General features: G+C 41.0%; 1 protein-coding gene across 1 annotated transcript in view; it reads left to right on the forward strand.

Moving 5' to 3' along the window:
• The first annotated feature begins 1,584 nt into the window (after window positions 1–1,584).
• Window positions 1,585–17,330, forward strand: part of LOC122646706 (protein SPIRRIG-like) — a 92,125-nt gene continuing 76,379 nt past the window's right edge. Inside the window, exons 1-3 of the mRNA XM_043840307.1 lie at window positions 1,585–1,879; window positions 17,005–17,074; window positions 17,169–17,254. Of these exons, the coding sequence (XP_043696242.1) occupies window positions 1,716–1,879; window positions 17,005–17,074; window positions 17,169–17,254 (320 nt within the window). The 5' untranslated portion in view covers window positions 1,585–1,715. The remainder of the gene's footprint in view (window positions 1,880–17,004; window positions 17,075–17,168; window positions 17,255–17,330) is intronic.

Below are 17,330 nucleotides of genomic sequence, written 5' to 3' on the forward strand. Positions count from 1 at the left end.
TCAGTTGATCGTGGAGAAGCTTGATTTTAAAGGAATGCAAAGTTGTACATGTATATTGGATTCATTGCTAAAGGCCTAAGATCGCGTGGTGGCTTTGCATATGTGAAGTTTTAGATAACGATCGAAATCCTATGTTTTTGTTTTGAAATTGAATAATTTATCCCACTAATTGCTTTTATCCGTTTTGTTTCTCTAGGATCGCTATCATTTTCTTGCTTAGGGAAGGAAAATAGCTACCATTAATTTGCTACACCAATTGGTTAAGCCAAACTGTGTTTGATTCTAGATTGATGATTAGTTATTGTATATAATTCTTGAATAGTTTTCTAACCAAAAAAATAAATAAATTCATGAATAGTTTTTTTTTTTTGGGATTAAAGTGTAATCGCACAAACCATACATCAATCCCAAAAGGTTAACCGACTTTTAGGACCGTGGAATGACAAATATACACATCACACACCACACTCACACACCCGATATAATATTGGAGATTGCTTAAAGTGAGTTAGTTAGCATTTTAATGAAACGTCCACGAATCAACAATTCAAATAAGTAATAAACTAAAGGAAGATTTGGAAGAAAAAAAAAGACAAAAAAACTAAGACTATGTTTGGAAGCTAAGAAAAGAAAAAAAAAATATAGAAGACAAAAATTATGATGATATAATGATTGATTTATGTGTCAATGTCTCTCCTCATATTCAAAATCTTTTGAATTTGCCACTAGGTCGCATAGCGTACGCCGCACTGGCATCCTTTATACTTTATATAAATAAAATGGGAAGCAGTTCTCTGTCCGGGAGTGTGGCCTACGCCAGCACTTCCATGTGTCTATCTCTCTCATCCTTAAAACAAAGGGGCAGAGGTGTCTTTTCACATGGGGAGGAGAGAGATAAACTCATGGGAGTGCTGGGGTAGGCCACCCTCCTGGACAAAAAACTTTTTTCCAAATAAAATTTATAATAGTATGGACAAAGTTTTTCTCTGCTCATGGAGGATGGTTTATCCACAATCCTAGGGTTCACGAACCCCTCCTAGGATTATAGTATTATCTTAATGATTTAATTCTAAATAATTAATAAAAAACTAAAAAAACAAAAAAAAAAAAAAAATTCCGTCGGGGAGAAGACAAGGGACATGAGAACCGGTGAGACCCTGAGCATATGATATGAGACTTCATCAAAAAAAGCATATGATATGAGAAAGAGGTTCACACGTCTAGTGTTCCATCACGTAACGCCACGCGGGATATCCATGATAAGTGGATCCCACGCTGACGTGGCAGGTGAGGTCTGAACTGTGAAGAGTTGATATAGAAGTAACGTTCGAGGGGGCAAGTCAGGCGAGAGCCGACCCACAGTTACTATTCTTAGCCTTTTGCTTTCTCAAATCACAACGGAAATCGCGTTTTATATTGCAAAATAAAAAAAAAGAGGAAAACAAACAGAGCAAACAAATTTTAGAGAACGAACAATCAGATCGAGGTGCCAGTCTCGATCAGTTCAATCGAACAATCTGTTTGTCGACTTAATTGTTAAAACATTTATTTTGAAGTATTTATGGAATTTTTTTTGTCGATTCAGAGATATCAGAGTGAGATTTTGAGCTTTTGAGATCCTTCTAGATCGTGCAAGGAGGGCCTGATCTAGGGTTTTTTTTTTTCAAGTGGAGATGGATCTCCGGAGGAGGAGCTTCTTCAGATGACATTCTCACATGTTTCAGTCGTCTCGGAAAACAATGAAATGGGCTTCATTGCTTAAGGACTTAAAGGAGAAGGTCGGATTAAAAAATCTTACTGCATCGTCGTCTTCACCCTCTGCCTCCACGGCAGAAGCTTTTGCGTCGCCGAGAAGTGACTTTACCTCGTCTCCTTCAAGGTTCTTCTTCTTATTTTTTAATGCACATTTTCTTTTTGTCCATGCAAAGATGTAATTTTTCTTGGTAATATACGTTTTCAATTGCTTTTTCTGCTTTTCGGGGTATTTTTTGAACGTCGAAGTATTTCGGCGTTTAAGATGAGCAATGAGAACGTAATTTAATATGTTAGAACGTCGCGGACATAGATTTTACTAAAAATTGAAGCAGGAAAGGTGGATTTTCTTTTTGGTACGTTATGTGATGAAAAAATCTTTTGGAATTTGTAGCTGTTTTAAGTACAAATTTTAGACTGGCATTTATTTAGTGTTAGGAGAGAATGTAATAACTGAATAAGAAATATGATTTTGGTTCTTAATCCTACAGCTTCTTTTGCTATAGTTCCTTGTTAAAGAATTGATTTAGGAAAAAAAAAAAAAATAGAATGGGACTCTTTAGAGCTTAGCCAAAGTGCATTACGTGGCGGCATTGCGAAAGTTGTGATCTTGAGACTTGAGATAGTTCGCTAGAGTCTGCTGGATTGAGTTTCATTCTTGTGTTAGCATCATTAACAATGGCAGCTGGATTAACATAATAGAGGAGGATCACCTACCTACAATCCAACTCCGGCATTCTCCGGTGACATTCACAGTATTCGTCAATGGCCAACATTAAGAGGATTGCCTTCTGGCCTTTGTGTCTCTCCCAAGTCTCACAGCATAGAACAAAACCAAAGCAAGAGCCCTTAATGTAGTACTGAATTTGAAAGACTCAAAACAGTAGCCAATAGACAGGGCCTATACATCAAAGAATAATTCAGATTAAGGGGCAATCCTAGCAGATCTAGGAGAAGGGTAGTTAAGTAATTATTCAGAAATAAAGAACAGGAAAAATAGAGGAATCAATTGATACTCAAATCAGATGTAAAAAATGACTAAAAACACAGATTAGAAATCAGTATATCAATGGAGAAAACAAACAGTAATTGATAGGGTTATAATGGTAATTTTACTAATTCAGAAATTAAATCTGAACTTGATACTCGATTCTGCATATAGGTTTAGAAACAAATAACATGTAGACCATGAAAACATTAACTTGATGATGCTTCAAACAGTGTTAGGAGGGGTTACGGGCAGAATAGGAAAAACTCTAATAATTCGAAATCAGTAGGTCAAAATATGCTGAAATTCAAAATCGAATTCATTGATTAGGATATGAACATTATGTCAAAAGTTGAAAAGATTTTAATGGTTGGAAAACATGTAGCATATAGTCTTCTAAAAACAAGGATTCTAGTTGCAGGAAAATAGAAAAATACTTACTTGCTAATGGATGAAGAAGATGCCGGAATAATAAGAACAACAGAAAATAACACATGGGATTGACACCGCAAAGTGGTTCGATCGGATCAAACACCAACCTACCTTGATTGCGCACAAGGGGTGCCTTGATCATACACAAGGGATCTTGATCAAACATGAAGAGGCAAGCAAAAGCTGCATTTTCTTTACTAAATTTGTGTACAATGCTGGCCTCCCTTACAAAATTATATAGGGGACTAAAAAATAGATCCTACACTAAAAGGAAAGGTATAACCTAATCCTTAACTAATAAGGTAACCTAAATTGACTAGAAAAGTGAAATAATAAAGGAAACAAACTCCAAACATGACTAGACTTAAAGAATCATAATCCTGCCCAACTAAAACACAATCTGGGCAACCCTCCTCTCTTTGCTGCCCTCCCCCTCCTCTTGTGCGGATAAGGTTACCTGGCTCTCCTCCCCCAATGGTATCTTCACCTCCTCTTCAGCCTCGAACCTCTCCAGAGACCCTAGCCCCTCTGTCCCCTGGCACAACTTAGTCTGGTTCAAAGGCCATATCCCTCGCCATAGCCTCACTATTTGGAGAGCCCTCAGACTTTGCCTACCTACCCAAGCCTTCCTCATTCATCGCAATACCCCCGCCCCCCCCCCTCTTGTAACCTTTGTTGGATAGGCCGTGAAGATATTCATCACCTTTTCTTTGACTACCCTTTCACCTCTACCATTTGGAAAAAGGCCCTGTCCTCGATCTGGCCGCGTAGCAGAAGGACCTGGATATTCGACCGTGAATGGCTCTGGTTGCTCAAGACTTTTCCTGGAAACTCCATTTGTGGCACTATTGGGAAGCTTGTTTTTGGCGCTGCTATTCACCATATCTGGATGGAAAGGAACCTCTGGAGATGGACTTCCAACTCTAGATCTTTCGATGTGATTTGGAAAGCCATCTCTTCCGATGTGTCTTCCAAGCTCAGCTGAATCCGTCAGAGGCATTCTACAGACACCCCTAGGAACATGCATATTTTGATTTCTTGGGGCCTTGATATTGCCTTTTTGTGGCCTTCATCCTCTGCGTAGGCTGGTTTGGTCGCCTCCCCCCCCATTTTTTCCCCCTCTCCCCTCTCTTTTCCCTGCTCCCCCTGGGGTTCGGTAATATACTTATATACCAAAAAAAAAAAAAACGCTTAATAACAATTACTTGCAACTTAAATTGAATCACATAGATCCGGTTCAATTTAACTAACCCAAAACAACTTAAAAATAAACTAAGTATAGGAGACTAAGTCCTAATAAAGGAAATCCTGTATGCAATCTTACTACCCATGTTTTAGGCCCCTAAAAGTGGCCTATTACCTTGAAAACCATATTGACCAAAGGCCTAACATGTATACAATCCAACTCTAGACTATTCCTTTGTAAACAAGCCCGGTTTGATGATGAATATGCATTAACTACTCTTCCTAAGAAAAACTCGACCTCGAGTTTTGCAGTAAGGCGGGGGAAATAACGTGCGAGTTGCAGACTTGACCATTTTGAAACAGAATTCTGGTTTCTTGTAAACTTTAGGAATGTCGTCGTCAAAGCGTGGAGCTTTCTCTGCAAAGATCCATGATGGCATAACAAACTCTACGTGATCGACGTCTGAATCAAAATCAATAGTGAACGTCATATGCATAGAGTCCTGAACGTTGGTAACCTTCTCATCGAGGATTTGGGGCACAAGCTCTGCCTCTTCAAGAACAAAATCATGAAACTCGAAGACTTGTTGTGGAGTAGTCTCAACCACTACCACATCTTCAACAACTTCAGACTTGTCTACTCTGATCTCTTCAATGTAGACCTCTTCAGTGGAATCTTCCATGGTTTCAGCCACAAAGACATAACTAACCGCATGAATGCCACAAGACCCATCATCATTTGCATCGGCCTTATCATAGTTATCTGCATTAAAATCCTCGTCGTCAAGTGGGTACGGATATAAATTAGGACAATCATCATCAGATTCTTCAATTTTAGTAACAACGTTTACTTCCTGGTGGTTTGGACCATAGTTAGCAAAATGGGAACGGCAAAAAAACAGAGTATTATGGTACGGGTTTTAAACTATAAAAACTTACAAACGGACGGTCAAATAAAACGGTCAAAAAAATAGAGAACGATAAAAAACCGAAAACGGACGGTAGGAGTTTTAAACGTTTATATTTCAAAAAAAGGGAACCAAAAAAAGGGCAATTTTCTCATATAAATTAAGAAATTTTTATTGAAATACATGCTTCTAATTTTGGTATCCATGCATTGACTTGAAGGTGATATCATGAAAAATGTAGCCTTTTGAGTCATCTTTACATTGGTGAAAGAATCAAGCCGATCAGAGATTGGGAGAGAGAGATATGGTCACTTAAGTCCAAGGTCTTAAAAAACGGAAATGTGTTTTAAACGCGTTTAAAATGGGAATGCTTGCCGAATGCCTTTTTTTCCGTATGTTTGAGAAGCATACGGCAAAACGTGTTTAAAATGGTAAAAAATGGGAACGTGGAGTTTTAAACGTGTTTTTGCTAACAATGGTTTGGACAAGCATTGGCATAGTGTCCAATTTCTTGACAATGATAACACTGAACCTTATTACCGCTGGTCATAGGTGCCTTTCCTTTGTCATAACGTGTAGGAAATGTGGCACGTGTAGGGGATTGTAGTAATAGATTTAGGTGCTAAAATTTTTTCTCATGCTCCTCAGCTTGGTATCCAAACCTTCTTCTTGTTTGTGCTACTAACACCTCTACATGAAAGGCTTTCTCAAAACAATCTCGGTAATTGACCACATTACGTGCTGAACCAACTAGCTTAGTGCGAGCTAGTTTCATCTTCCTTGTCTCAGATTGCTCAAACCAATCAAAATAATCTTCCAGCACTGCCAACCAATCATAAAACACCTGGGGGTCATGCTTACTAGTGTAATTCTTGAGCTCAAGCTTGACCCTCTGTGAATCACCAGTGTGACGGTTGAGTGTGGGCTGGTCAACATTAAAATAGCTCCATACATGCTCTTCAAAGGTCAACTTTACTGGAGGAACTCTCTGTGGACCTCTTCTTATGAATCTCCGGTTATGAACATGAGGTGTAGAATGTGCCAGATTCCTAGTCTCATCCTTAGGTGGAATATGAGTATCATGTGTGGGTGCAATAATCCGATTCTCTACTACTGTCAACCTCTCCTTCATGCTCCTGTGACTTTCATTCAACCTCTCATTCAGACTTCTGTTCTTTGCAGATAATTGTTTGAACATCTACAACATACTAGCCATCAGATCAGGTGCATTTGGATGTCTTGATGGATGATTCTCTGCCATGCCCTGTTACCACTTAATGTGGTACTATATTTGAAAGCCTCAAAATAGTAGTCAATACAGAAGATCCTTAAATCAAAGAATAATTCAGATAATGGGGCAATCCTAGCAGATCTAGGACAAGGGTAATTGGATAATTATTTGGCAAACAAGAATAGGAAAATAGAGGAGTCAATTGATACTGAAACCAGATGTAAAATAATGACTAAACCCTGATTTGAAATCAGTATATCAAGGGAGAAAACAAACAGTAACTGTTAGGGGTATAATGGTAATTTCCAAATACAAAACTGAATTCAGAAACTAGGTCTGAACTTGATACTCAATTCTGTATATAGGTTCAGAAACAATAACATGTAGATCATGAAAACATTAACTCGATGATGCTTAAAAAAAGTTGCTAGGGGGTAGGGGCAGAATAGGAAAAACTCTAATAATTCGAAATCAGCAGGTCAAAATATGCTGAAATTCAAATCAAGTTCATGGGGAAGGGTATGAAACATTAGGTATTTAGGTCAAAAGTTGAGAAGATTCTAACGGTTGGATTGCTTAATCTCAAAATACATGTAGCACATAATCTTCTAGAAACAGGATTCTAGTTGCCGGAAATAGAAGAATACTTACTTGTTAATGGATGAAGAAGATGATGGAATAATAAGAACAACATAAAATAACACCTGGGTTTCACACCGCAAGGTGGTTTTGATTGGATCAAACACTAATCTACCTTGATCGCACAGAAGGGGTTCCTTGATCAAACTCAAGAGATCTTCAAACATGAAAAAGGCAAGGAAAAGCAATTTCTTTACTAAATTCGTTTACAATGCTGGTCTCCCTTACAAACTTATATAGAAGACTCAATAATAGATTCCTACACTAAAAGGAAATGCCTAATCCAATCCTTAACTGATAAGGTAACCTAAATTGACTAGGAAAGTGAATTAATAAAGGAAACAAGCTCAAAACAGGACTATACTTGTAGAATCCTAATCCAGCCCAACTAAAACACTTGATAACAATTACTTGCAACTTAATTGAACCACATTGAACCGGTTTAATTGAACTAACCCAAAACAACTTAAAAATACACTTAGTATAAGAAACTAACTCCTAATAAAGGAAATCCCGTATGCAGTCTTAGTACCCAACTACCCATGTTTTAAATCTATAAAAGTGGACCTAAGGCCCAACATATAAATAACCCAACCCTAGACTTATTCCTAGGCAAACAAGCCCAGTTTGGTGATGGATTTGCATCAACCCTCTTATACCTATCCTGTTGTAACTCTAACCATCATGTAGTTACCTAAATGGGACATGTAACAATTGAGAAGAAGAAAGTTGAGAAGAATAGTTTGGCTTGTCTAGATTGACAGAGGCCATGCTTTATTTATAGAGATAAAAGGGATTACATAAAATGTATGACAGGTAAGGAATGCGTCAGCACTTTTATCCTCCTAGCATACGTTAAACCTAGACACACATACATTGTACCTAGACATATCTGTCTAGTCAGTCCTTAACACTCCCCCTCAAGTTGGTGCGTAGATATCCTTCATTTCCAACTTGAAAACAACTGGATGAAATGCCTTAAGAGGTCAAACTCTTGGTGAATACTTCAACAAGCTGATTTTCTGAGGTGACGAAAGGTATGCAAATTGAGCCTTGTTCTAATTTCTAGTTGATGAAGTGTCTGCCAATCTCAATATGCTTGGTCTGATCATGCTGGACTGGGTTGTGGGCTATGCTGATCGCGGCCTTATTATCATAGTAGAGTCGCATTGGTTCTTTTGATGTTATCCCTAGATCTTTAAGTAGCTCCTTAAGCCAGTTGAGCTCATAGATACCTTGTGCCATAGTTCTATATTCTGCCTCAGCACTGGGTCTGGATACTACTGAATACTGATTACTTCTTTCATCGCTAAGTAACCAAATTACGTCCAAGAAATGTGCAATATCCTGAAGTGGATGGCTGATCATCAATTGAACCAGCCCAATCAGCATCAGTGGAGCAATCCAACTTCAAATTATTGTTGTTGGAGAAAAGAAAAACCTTGCTTGGAGCTGATTTCAAGTACTGCAGTATCCGGTACACAACTTCGAGGTGGTTGGCTTGAGGAGCATGAAAGAAGCGACTCACAACACCCACAACATAAGCAATGTCCGGCCTAGTATGGGAGAGGTATATCAACATGCCAACAAGATGCTGATATCTATCTTTTTCCACCGGTTCAGCCATTACAGCTGATGTGGTGATTCACCTCAATTGGAGACTCTATAGGCTTACATCCCAGCATCTCTCTCTCACTGAGTAGATCTAGGACATAATTTCTTTGGCAAATGCTGATACCCTTATGGCCTTATCTGAACGGGCTACTTTGATCTCTTGAAAATATCTAAGAGGTCCCAAGTCTTTAGTTTCAAACTCTGTGGTCAGCTGATTCTTCAATAATGAGATCTCTGCATCATCATTCCCTGTTATCACTATATCATCAACATAGACAATGAGGGCAGTCACTTTCCCATTCTTGCATTTGACAAACAAGGAATGATCAACGTGGCTCTGTTTGTTGCCAAACTTTTGTATAGCCTTCTGAAATCTACCAAACCAAGCTCAGGTGATTGTTTAAGGCCATAAAGAGACTTTCGAAGTCGACACACCTTGCTAGCTGTGGATGGTGAAGAAAAACTTGGGGGAACAGCCATGTATACCTCTTCCTCTAGATTACCATTGAGGAAGGCATTCTTCACATCAAGTTGTTCGAGATTCTAGCTAAGATTTGCAGCACAAGACAATAGATCCCGAACAGAGTTCGTCTTTGCAACAAGGGAAAATATTTCCTGGTAGTCAACCCTATAGATCTGGGTGAAACCTTTGGCGACCAGTCTTGCTTTGTATCTGTCCACTGTTCCATTGGCCATTTGTTAAAAAGTGAGTACCCACTTACAACCTACTGTCTTCTTTCCCTTAGGATGAGGAACAAGCTCCCAGGTTTCATTCTTCTTCAAGGCTTGAATTTCTTCCACCATAGCATTTTTCCACTTGAGATTTATGATAGTTTCTTTCCAATCATGTGCAATATACATAAAGGACAAAGAAAAAACAAAGGCATGGTAGGAAGGAGACAATGATGCATAAGAGACAAATCTAGAGATAGGGTGTTTAGTACATGTTCGAACCACTTTTCTAAGAGCAATAGGGGCATCGTTAGACGAAGAAGGATAATTTGAGGTCTGAGATGGAGGAGCAAGATCCAAGATCAACGAAGGAGCTGGATTTGGATCCGGGAGAGCTGGTGGACATGATGGATTTGTGATGGGCTACTGCTTTTGTCTTCGGGAGTAAGTAATTAGATCCCTTTTTGCAGTGGTATCCTCAATGCCTGTCTCCCTCTGAAGCCGAACGGTATCAATGACTAGAGAAGGAAGCTCTTCCTCAACATTAACCCCTTGAAGCGTCATCTTCATAGAAAGTAACACCCATGGTAACTAGTAAGAGGCGGGAGGGAGGATGGTAACAGTTATAACTTTTTTGAGAGGTAGAGAACCCTTGGAAGATACAACGGAGGGCCCGTGGGTCCAACATGGAACAAGTAGGATAGGAATTATGAGCTAAACACACAACCAAAGACGTTGGGAGGAAGAAGAGAAGCAAGGGCGGGGTTAGGAAGAAGACTTACTAGAGGTTTGAAGTCCAAAACACTGGAGGGAACCTGATTGGTAAGGAAGGCAGCAACCAGGCATAGTTGTCATGGCGTCGCCATGGCGTCCTGGCGCTGGAGGTCTATGCATATCGACCTATGCATGGTGTCCTGTCTCTCTTTCCCTCTTCGATTTCTTCTTCTTTATTTTTTTGTTTCTTCGTCAACCTTAGACCCACTCCCTGCTTCCCTAAATCTCCTATTTTAGCCTTGGTTTAGTAACCTGCAGCTAAGACATCCACCAGATCTGATTTCAGATCTCACCATTCGGTGGCCAGTAGAATTTTGGGGCTATTTCTCGTTGGGATCGGTAGACCTTGGTGCTGCGATTTTGTTCCAGAAATTGCCGGGAGAGTTGTCTTCATAAGGAGGAGTTTCCTCTGCTGGAACTACTCCAGTTCACCGCTTCTCTACCTCTCTTTCTATCGTGTTATTGCAAGGTTGAAGAAGACATTAAGTCTTTAAAATTGCAAGTAAGGACAACTTATATTATTTATATAAAACCCCTTATATTCTCTATTGCTATTCTGTTTAACCCATTCAGTTTTCTCTTTAACTCCATTAAATTACAGTTCTGCCACTCCTTTACAACTTCAGATTAATTACAATTCTGCCATCTCTCTGATAAATCTTGATTTATCTACTAGTTTGCCATTCAACTTTGCCATTCAACTTTGGATTTAATTACAATTCTGTCATTGCTCTTATAAATCTTGATTTATCTACTAGTTTGCCATTCAACTTTGCCATTCAACTTTGGAGTTAATTACAATTCTACCATGGTCGATATGATTGCCATGGCGGGCGACGTGTCGATATATCGATCAAACACCCCTCCACCGACTTGGATCGCCATGACGCCGTGACAACTATGCAGCCAGGATGGCATCACCCCAATAAAATTTGGGGACATGGGTTGTAAACAGCAAGGAATGGGTTACCTCAAGGAGATGTTTGTTTTTCCATTCGGGTAACCATTTTGTTTGGGAGTATGAACACATGATGTTTGGAATAATATACCATGGGCATCAAGGTACCGAAGGAATGCACCATCAATGTACTCAGTCCGCTTATCACTTTGCAAAATCTGAATTGAGCCTGGAATTAGGTCTAAGATTGGAAGCAAGAGAAGAGCAAGAGAAGGCCTCAAACTTAGACTGGAGAAGATACGCCCAAGTCAACCGAGTACAATTGTCAATAAAGGTAATAAACCAACGAAACCCTCCCCTAGAAATAGTTTTAGATGATTCCCATAAGTCCGAATGAATAATAGAAAAAGGAAGAATTCTTTTATTATTATTGGGAAAGTTAGACCTGGTGTGCTTAGCAAGTTCATAGATGTCGCAAGTTAACTAGTCCACATTATAATGTTTTATTGGTTTAATCAGGAAGACTGTAGAGAATTGTTGGTTTTCTATAGTTCTGGGAGGCTATGGTTCGGGTTACTTCAAGTCTACCAGGGTTTTGAGACAAGGTCATCCCTTATCGCCAGCCCTTTTCATTTTGGCGGGAGAGGTGCTTAGCAGGGGGATTAAAAATCTGTTCGCAGAGGGGTGGGCTTCTTATTACATGCTTCCAAGAGGGTGTCCTGGAGTCTCCCATTGTCTGTTTGCAAAGGACACCATTATATTTACCAGAGGCTTAAAGTGCTCGTTAAAGCAAAACCTGGGCTTTATAAGCAGGTATGAAAGTTTTTCAGGACAACTGGTGAATAAACAAAAGAGTTGTTACGTGCTGGAGAAAATTTTTTTAGTGGCTAAGGCTCGAATGGTGGGGACCGTCACAGGGTTTGCGAGAAAGGAGCTTCCGATAACTTATTTGGGTGACCCTCTCTATGCAGGAAGGCTTAAAGTTTGTTTCTTTGATGATCTGGTTGGAAGGATAAGAAACAAGGTGGCTGGCTGGAAAGGAAAGCTCTTATCTGCTGGTAGGTGTGTGACCTTGCGAAAACACGTCCTTGCCTCTATTCCAATCCATGTCCTTACAACTTTAGAGCCGCCCAAGGCTGTCTTCAGGAGGATCTATGGCATCGTTGCTGATTTTCTCTGGGGGAGCTCGGAGTGGGGAAGGCGAAGGCACTGGGTCAGTTGGTAGAAGGTTTGTAGGCCGATTGAAGAAGGGGACTTAGGGATTAGACTGTTGGAGGATTTCGGCCTGTCTCTAAGTCTCAAAGGTTTATGGAGAATCCTTGCTGATTACTTGCTTTGGAGTGCTTTCTTCAAGGCTAAAGTCTTTAAAGGTAATCATATTACTTTGGCAGGGTCGGGTGGGCTTGAATTGAAATCTTGGAGAAGTGCTTTGGCTTTTAAAGATTTCATGTTGGATAAGTCACGGTGGTTAATTGGTGTTGGAAATGTCCTTTCTTGGCTCGATAACTGGGTGGGGGTTGATCCTTTGCTAGATTATGTGGACAACACACTTCAGGTTGATACCGTTTTGCGTGTTAAGGATGCAGTTAATGAGGATGGCACTTGGAAGAATGACTTGTTGAATCGGATTGATTCGGTTGGGGTGAGGCAACGTATCCTTCAAGGAAATTTTACTTTCTTAGATAAGGATAATGTGTTGGTATGGACTATCACTAGCGATGGTGGTTTCACAGCAAATTCGGCCTGGAATGAAGTACGGGGCAGGTCGCCAGAGGTCACCTACGCTAGGTGGATTTGGGACCAGTCTTTGCCTACAAAGATAACATTTTTCACTTGGCAGCTGCTTAATGGGAAAATCCCCACAGATGAGTCTTTAATGTCTGTAGGCATTCCTCTGGCTTCTAAGTGCAACTGTTGCGAGAGGCCTAAGAGGGAAACCACTGACCATTCCTTGATTGGTGGAGGCACTGCGGCGAAGGATTGGAGGTTCTTTTCGTGTGTCTTTGATATTGATTTGCTGCCTTCACAGGACGTCAGAGGTCGTATTTCTCTGTGGCATGGGTCGGTGGGTTGTGGCAGTCTTTGTGCCTATGTTATAGGGCTTTTACCTTCCTTGATTGTTTGGTAGTTATGGAAGGAAAGGAACAACAAAAGACATGGGGAAAGCAGGCGGGCTTCTTGTGCTATTATTGAATGCGTTAAGCGCTGGGTGAGAAGCCTTACGTACCCACCCCGGATCAGGCGATCATCTTCCCCTAGAGATGGTTTAATTCTGCAGGTTTTGGGTCTTTCAGCTGCTCCTGCCCGATTGAAAAGTCCTCTTCCTGTTTATTGGTGCCCACCTTTTTTCTCGGTGAAGCTTAATGTGGATGGTGCATGTAGAGGCAATCTTGGTGTTGGAGGGGGTGGAGGGGTAGTCAGGGATAAGGAAGGTGTTGTGTTGGCTGCCTTCTCTCATTTCTATGGTGATTGCACCAACTCATTGACCGAGATGAGAGCTCTGAGAGATGGCTTGAAGTTGTGCCATGATTTGGGTCATTCAGATGTTGTGGTTAATTCAGACTCTGCTTCCATTGTCAAAATGATTAGTCAAAAGAGATGTAATCTCTGGAGGGGTTGGTATTGTTCCCAGGAGGTCATGGCCTTAGTTAGTTCTACTCGGGCGCTGGTCACCTTTGCTTACAAAGAGAGTAACAGGGCGGCTGATTGGATGGCCAACCTGGCCTGTGATACAGGATCCTCTATCAGTTACCACATTGGCAGCTGGCTGCCTGGTGATCTGCAGCATATTCTTAGAGAGGACAAGGCTGGTTTGCCAGTTCTGAGGAAATAGTTTTTTAATTTTGTATGGGTCGGGTCCAGAGTTGAGTTGAGAGTATCTGTTCCTTTGGGTTGGGGTAAGGTGGTGCGTCCCCCCCTTGTATTCTTTATTCATTGATTGATTTTAATAATATTCTAGGGGCTGCCCGGGTCCCAGGTAATATTCGGGTTTTAAAAAAAAAAATGACGTAAAACATGAAAGGAAGGATTACCAAGTCGGTAATGCCACTGATGGAGCTGATGAAGAGCACTGTCATTGTGGCTGGTGTAAGCAGAAACAGGTGATGAGATACTGACATCGGGATAAAAGTAGTTCAGTCCTCATGCACCCTACCATATCCAATCATTGCTTCCATTTGCCAGATCCTGAAAGACGCAATGTGTAGAATAGAAGTGAACACAATAGTTAAGATCAACAGTAAGGCGGTAATGTAAAGCAAATTTACGCAAAGGTTAGGGACCTGAAGAACTGAAGACAAAGAAATGGAAGGCGAACAGGATACTGAACCTTTACCAGAGATGGCAGATATGGACCCATTAGCAACTTGGACCTTATCCTTCCCATAACAAGGAAGATAAGTGCGAAGCATGTCCGAGGAGCTAGTCATATGTCAGAAGCCCCAGAATAAAAAATCCAAGAAGAACTAGAAGGATAGGAAACATGAAATATACCTGATTGAGCCAAGTGAGAAGTAGGTGTAGTGGAAGAAGCCATAGTAGGAGATGCAATACTAAGCTGGATCATCATATGCGAGAGAGCCATCATCTGTTCAGAAGAGAAAGGAGAGGCCTGTTTACCCCCGGAGCCCCCTCCTTTAGTGCGTTCATGAAGCTTCCAACAAGTTTCCCGAGTGTGACGGGGATGACCACAGTAATCACACTTAACCGGTTCTTTGACAGCAGCAACTGGTTTAGTAGTGGTGCGAAGATCTGTCTGAGGAGTAGTAACTGGTGCTGAACGAGGAGCAAGAGTGGGCAGCATAACAGAGCGGTGACGTTCCTCATGTTGAACCAAATTGTAAGCCTCAAGCAAGGTGGGAAATTTATCACGACTGAGAACCTGGTCACGGATCTGGTCATATTCCGGGTTCAGTCTTGTCAGAAGGTTGTATACCCTTTACATCTCAGGCTCCTTCTGAAACGTACCAACATCAGTAGTACAAACCATGGAAATAGGGTGAGAGAAGTCCAACTATTGCCATAAAGTATTGAGGGTGAAATAGTAAGCTGGTAGACAGTTCCTTCTAAGTTCTTTCATGAACTTGTTGTCTCAGTTTATATATCTGTGCATAGTTGTTGGATTGTGCAGATGTCTGTTTCACGACTTCCCAAAGTTCCTTGGCAGAATTTAATAGAACAAAACTGGGGCTAATGGTAGAGTCCATGGAGTTCAATAAGAAGGACTTGATGAGGGCATCATTAGCCAACAACGTATTAGCTGCCGTAGATTCTGTAGGTTTGGGAATGTCACCATTTAAGTATCCCAAAAAATTATTACCACGGATAGTAAGAAGGCAAGCCCGAGACAAAGTGAGATAATTTGTCCCATTTAACATAGTAGGTCCTACCTGAAGAGTAGGGTTATGGCCATGGGTTCCAAGACGACCCTCTACACCACCCTCGACTTCCCCTGTGGAGGTTGTAGTACTTTCCGCCATAGAGAAACGGAACCCAGGAAAGAAATCACTCACTGGAGAAGAAGCATAGGCCAAGGATGGCAGCTATGAAGTAAAAATCCTAGTAATAAATGAGGCAGCAAGGTAGAAGACCTTAAATGGCCTTGGTAGTGATCAGTGGTGGTGTGTAGACTCAATAAGAGAGGATGAGAAGGCCTAGATGAGGCCTAGCAAGGTAGAAGACCTTATCGGTGCCTGGAGGAAGGTTGGTAGCAACCTAAAAAGGAGCAACAGCCCTGTCATGGACTTCAGTAAGTCCCAGTGAGGCGGAGAGGCAGCAGGGCCTGAGAGGGCTTGAGCGAGACAGCAGGGCCCTGGTGGAGTCCGAAAGAGGGGCAGGAAGCCCTGGCGGGTCTCGGTGAGACCTGGCAGAGATCACAGGGGCCGACGGACCCTGGTGACAATCACAAGAAGGCTTGGAGCCCTGGCAGGGACCTGGTGATGACCTAGGGTTGACCACAAGAGAGCAGAGGCCTTGGTGGGGCCGGCGATGGTGCTGGTCACCGATCACAGAAGGGCGGGAGCCCTAGTGGTGGTTGGTGTGGGCCTGCTGGCCGGAGCCATTGCATGGTTAGCTGGTCAGCTAGTAAGTGAAGGCGGGCATGCCTTTAGGTAGAGGCCATGGGAGGCCGAAGCCTCTTTTATGGAGGGCTGACTTCTTGTGATTGGCAGCGAGATAAAGTTGAAAAAATACCCATAGTATTGGGCTTTGATACCAAGTTGAGAAGAATAGTTTGGCTTGTCTAGATTGACAGAGGCCATTATTTATCGAGATAAAAGGGGTCACAGAAAAAGTATGATAGGTAAGGAATGAGTCAGCACTCTTATCCTCCTAACATACATTGAACCTAGACACACATACATCGAACCTAGGCATATGAGCTGTCTAGTCAATCCTTAACAGTAACTAAATCCACCTTTTACAACTACCTCATGGTGGCGGCAGTGGTGGAGGAAGAGGTGGTGGTTATATATTTATATGTTGGGTGTTTTTTTTTGCCTTTTTCTGTTTCTGTTTGTTAACATCCACTTTAAATCTGTTTCTCCAATGACCAATAAATGTGTTTTTTTTACTGGTTCATTCCGAAAAGGTAAAAAAGTAGACCAGACGTCACATACGTGTTGTGTTCCAAATGTATTCCAAAAAATATAAAAACACCAGTAACTGTGTTTTTTTAGAACGTTGCCCTACACACCCTTAGTATCTCGTTTTTATGAATTCAATGGTTCTGACATGTTTTAGTTGTTTGTAAAATTCTTATGAATTTATTGGCTGTACCTTCTGTTATTTATCACTTTCTTTCTTACCATGCAAGAGTTAAACCATAGACTTAATTTTGTGTTGGAGTCATTTGCTTAAATGCTCATTATAGATTCCTTATGTTGTCTACTGTTTGATGTTTTCATGGAAGCAGAGACAAACATGAATTGGAGTTGGACTTCAAGAGATTTTGGGAAGAGTTCCGCTCGTCCAGCTCTGAAAAGGTTTTTTCTATATTGATTGTTAACAACCTTTTGCTGCTGTTATGACTTTTTAAAAACATTATGTGTGCTAATGACTTGTCAATCTTCCTTGCAGGAGAAAGAAACGGCCTTGGACATGGCTGTAGATGTTTTCTGTAGACTAGTGAAGCAGCATTTTAATGTAGCTCAACTAGTTAGCATGTATGTAAATGATTCTTCCCTTGCTTCAGACTCCTTGTTTCATACACCACTATATCTGGAAAAGTGATCCTTGTTG

The sequence above is a fragment of the Telopea speciosissima genome, chromosome 11 (assembly GCF_018873765.1).
Source record: "Telopea speciosissima isolate NSW1024214 ecotype Mountain lineage chromosome 11, Tspe_v1, whole genome shotgun sequence".
NCBI lineage: Eukaryota > Viridiplantae > Streptophyta > Magnoliopsida > Proteales > Proteaceae > Telopea > Telopea speciosissima.